The sequence below is a fragment of the chloroplast genome of Nelumbo lutea (genome assembly GCF_056320005.1).
Source record: "Nelumbo lutea chloroplast, complete genome".
Lineage (NCBI taxonomy): Eukaryota > Viridiplantae > Streptophyta > Magnoliopsida > Proteales > Nelumbonaceae > Nelumbo > Nelumbo lutea.
The window spans coordinates 55,001-57,500 of NC_015605.1; the positions used below are offsets into that span (position 1 = coordinate 55,001).

General features: G+C 35.0%; 2 protein-coding genes across 2 annotated transcripts in view, besides 1 other annotated feature; both read right to left on the reverse strand. All coding sequences in view use genetic code 11, as the record gives it.

Annotated features, from left to right (window-relative positions):
* Nucleotides 1–278, reverse strand: part of ndhK (NADH-plastoquinone oxidoreductase subunit K) — a 678-nt gene extending 400 nt beyond the window's left edge. The window contains exon 1 of the mRNA in view: nucleotides 1–278. This exon is cut by the window's left edge and continues 400 nt beyond it. Within this exon, the coding sequence (YP_004563871.1) occupies nucleotides 1–278 (278 nt within the window).
* Nucleotides 1–2,500: part of a sequence feature (large single copy region; LSC) that runs on past both edges of the window.
* ndhC (NADH-plastoquinone oxidoreductase subunit 3) lies at nucleotides 338–700 on the reverse strand. Its single transcript has one exon. It carries the CDS (start codon nucleotides 698–700, stop codon nucleotides 338–340), a length of 363 nt encoding a protein of 120 aa, YP_004563872.1.

Genomic DNA, 2,500 nt, shown 5'->3' on the forward strand with positions numbered 1-2,500 from the left:
TATAATCTCACTAAAGAAGGAGCCATTTTCATTGTTACTGTGCCGGCTGTTAAAATTAGGTCTGCTTGCCTAGGACTCGATCTTGGTACCAGTCCATAACGATCAAAGTCAAATCGCGAGCCTATTAATGAAGCAAATTCAATGAAACAACAACTGGTACCATAGAGAAGCGGCCATAAACTGGAGAGTCTTGACCAATTTGAAAGATCATTCAATGTAGTTGAAATAACAGAATTTTGGGTTGGTCGATCAAGTAACGGAAACTTAATGGAATTCATAACTATCTCAATGTCATTTTTTTCTTCTTTTTTCTTTTTATTGTCTGAATATTCAGGAGCTAAGACCATTCCAATGCTCCTTTTCGCCATGCATAAACTGAACCAACAATTAGGATAAGCACGAAAATTAAAGCTTCTATAAATACAGATACACCCAATACATCGAAACTCATCGCCCATGGATAAAGAAAAACCGTTTCAACATCAAAAACAACAAAAACTAGAGCAAACATATAATAACGGATTCGGAATTGTAACCAAGCATCGCCCATTGGTTCTATACCCGATTCATAACTAGAAAGTTTCTCAGGTCCTTCCCTAATCGGGGCCAAAACTCCGGAAATTAGAAATGCCAAAATAGGAATAACACTTGATATTATTAGAAATGCCCAGAAAATATCATATTCGTGAAGCAGAAACATAGATGCACTCCTATGAATGTGGAAAATATACCGGATTAGTCAATTCGAATTCTATTTATATTAGAATTGTCAATTCATCCATAACTGCTTTGCTTAGTCGAAATAAGAATGAATTTTGCTCGAACCACCTAACCTAGTTTCGTTTGTTTGCTGTGATCATGTCTCATTTCAAGATTCATCGAATAGAATCCTATTTAGACTTACTTCGATTGATTTTTTTCGCTATGGTTATGGTATAGACATATCATGCTTTTTCTTATACTTATATTATACAAATAAGACTCTCTCGCTTTCACCTCACCTCGGATTCTCTATAAAGATAAAGAAAAGTAATTCAAATAAAATTCAAATAAAATATAAAATAAATATGAAAACAAAATAAACATATGAAATGAATATTCATAAACATATGAATATAATAAAATCTAAAGAAGAGGTTAAATCAAAGAGGAGGTCCGTCTTATTTTTTTTTTTCTTTTTTCTTAGTGATTTAGAATAGAATATAGTCAGTAATCAGATTCAGATATAGTAGAATGTCTCGGGATTTCTATCTCGTTAAGTTATATTCTACTCGGTTGGTGTTGGTATATTCTTTTTATTTAAGATCCAGGTAGAGGATTATTGCTTCTATTGATTGGATACGGAAACAGAATACATTGACCAATTTGACTCTCTCCATGTCCTATACTTATACTTAATGTTTAATGTATTTGATTCAAGGCGTTGAATTGCGAGGAACCCTTACATATAACATATAACAACTCATAAGTTCCTATAGCCAAATTAGAGACTTTTGGCCTGTACTACCTGACCTGTACCCCCCGGAAAAAGTCGAGTTTTAAATTTCGAGTTAGAGCTCGAAGTCTTGAAAGAGTCATTCCAAATTACGATCTTTAGTACTCGAAATGAGTCCGAAATGAAATGACTCGAAATACTATACTTGTTAATAGAATAACACCTAGTACCTAGTAAAGTAAGACCAACCAATAGATTCGATTTCATGCCAATAAAAGGGTTTCTTTTGAAGCAAAACCACATAATGGGTTGTAGCACCGTAGTAGAGTCGGAAAAATCGTAAATGATCTACAGAAGATACTTCTAACGAATCGCGCGTTATCGAACAATTCGACAGACCAAATCCCCAAGCCAACTCATGGAAATAGAAAGGGGGCAAACACTAATAGATTTAGATTTAGGATCAATTCATTATCTCTGAAACAACGAGTTGGGATTGTTCTTCCGCAAAAAAGGCGATGAGTTGGAGGATTCCTAACTCGTCCAAGTTCAAATAGACCCCAATCTTCTTGCATAAAGTCAGCATCGGTAGAATTTGGAATGATGAGCAATTGGGTTGGAGTATATTGGGATACAAAAAAATAAGTATAAGTATTGTACAGAAAAAGAGGACTACTTGCTTTGTGCTTTGCTAGGTCGGGTATACGAAGAAGGGCCTATTTGACAATGTTTCCGATGAAACTTACCAAAGAGCTTCGTTTTTCAAATTCTGATTTTTCCACAAATCCAAGAAAAAGAATAGGTCATCCTAGATCCATGTGATTTACTATTCAATTTGATTGGGGTTGGGTCGGGTTGGAGTTTTTAGCCGGGCTTATGTCATGATTTTTACTTCCAAAATTCACTCGGATTAGGTATACCAAAGAAAAAGAGTATCACTAACTCTTGGATCGTGGGCAGGAAAAGAGGAAAAATTCGCATGTAATTCACCCACGAAGATGAAAAGAATGGGTTCGTTTATCCGAGATTCGAAACATACCGATTGGGTCCATTGAAATGGATTTT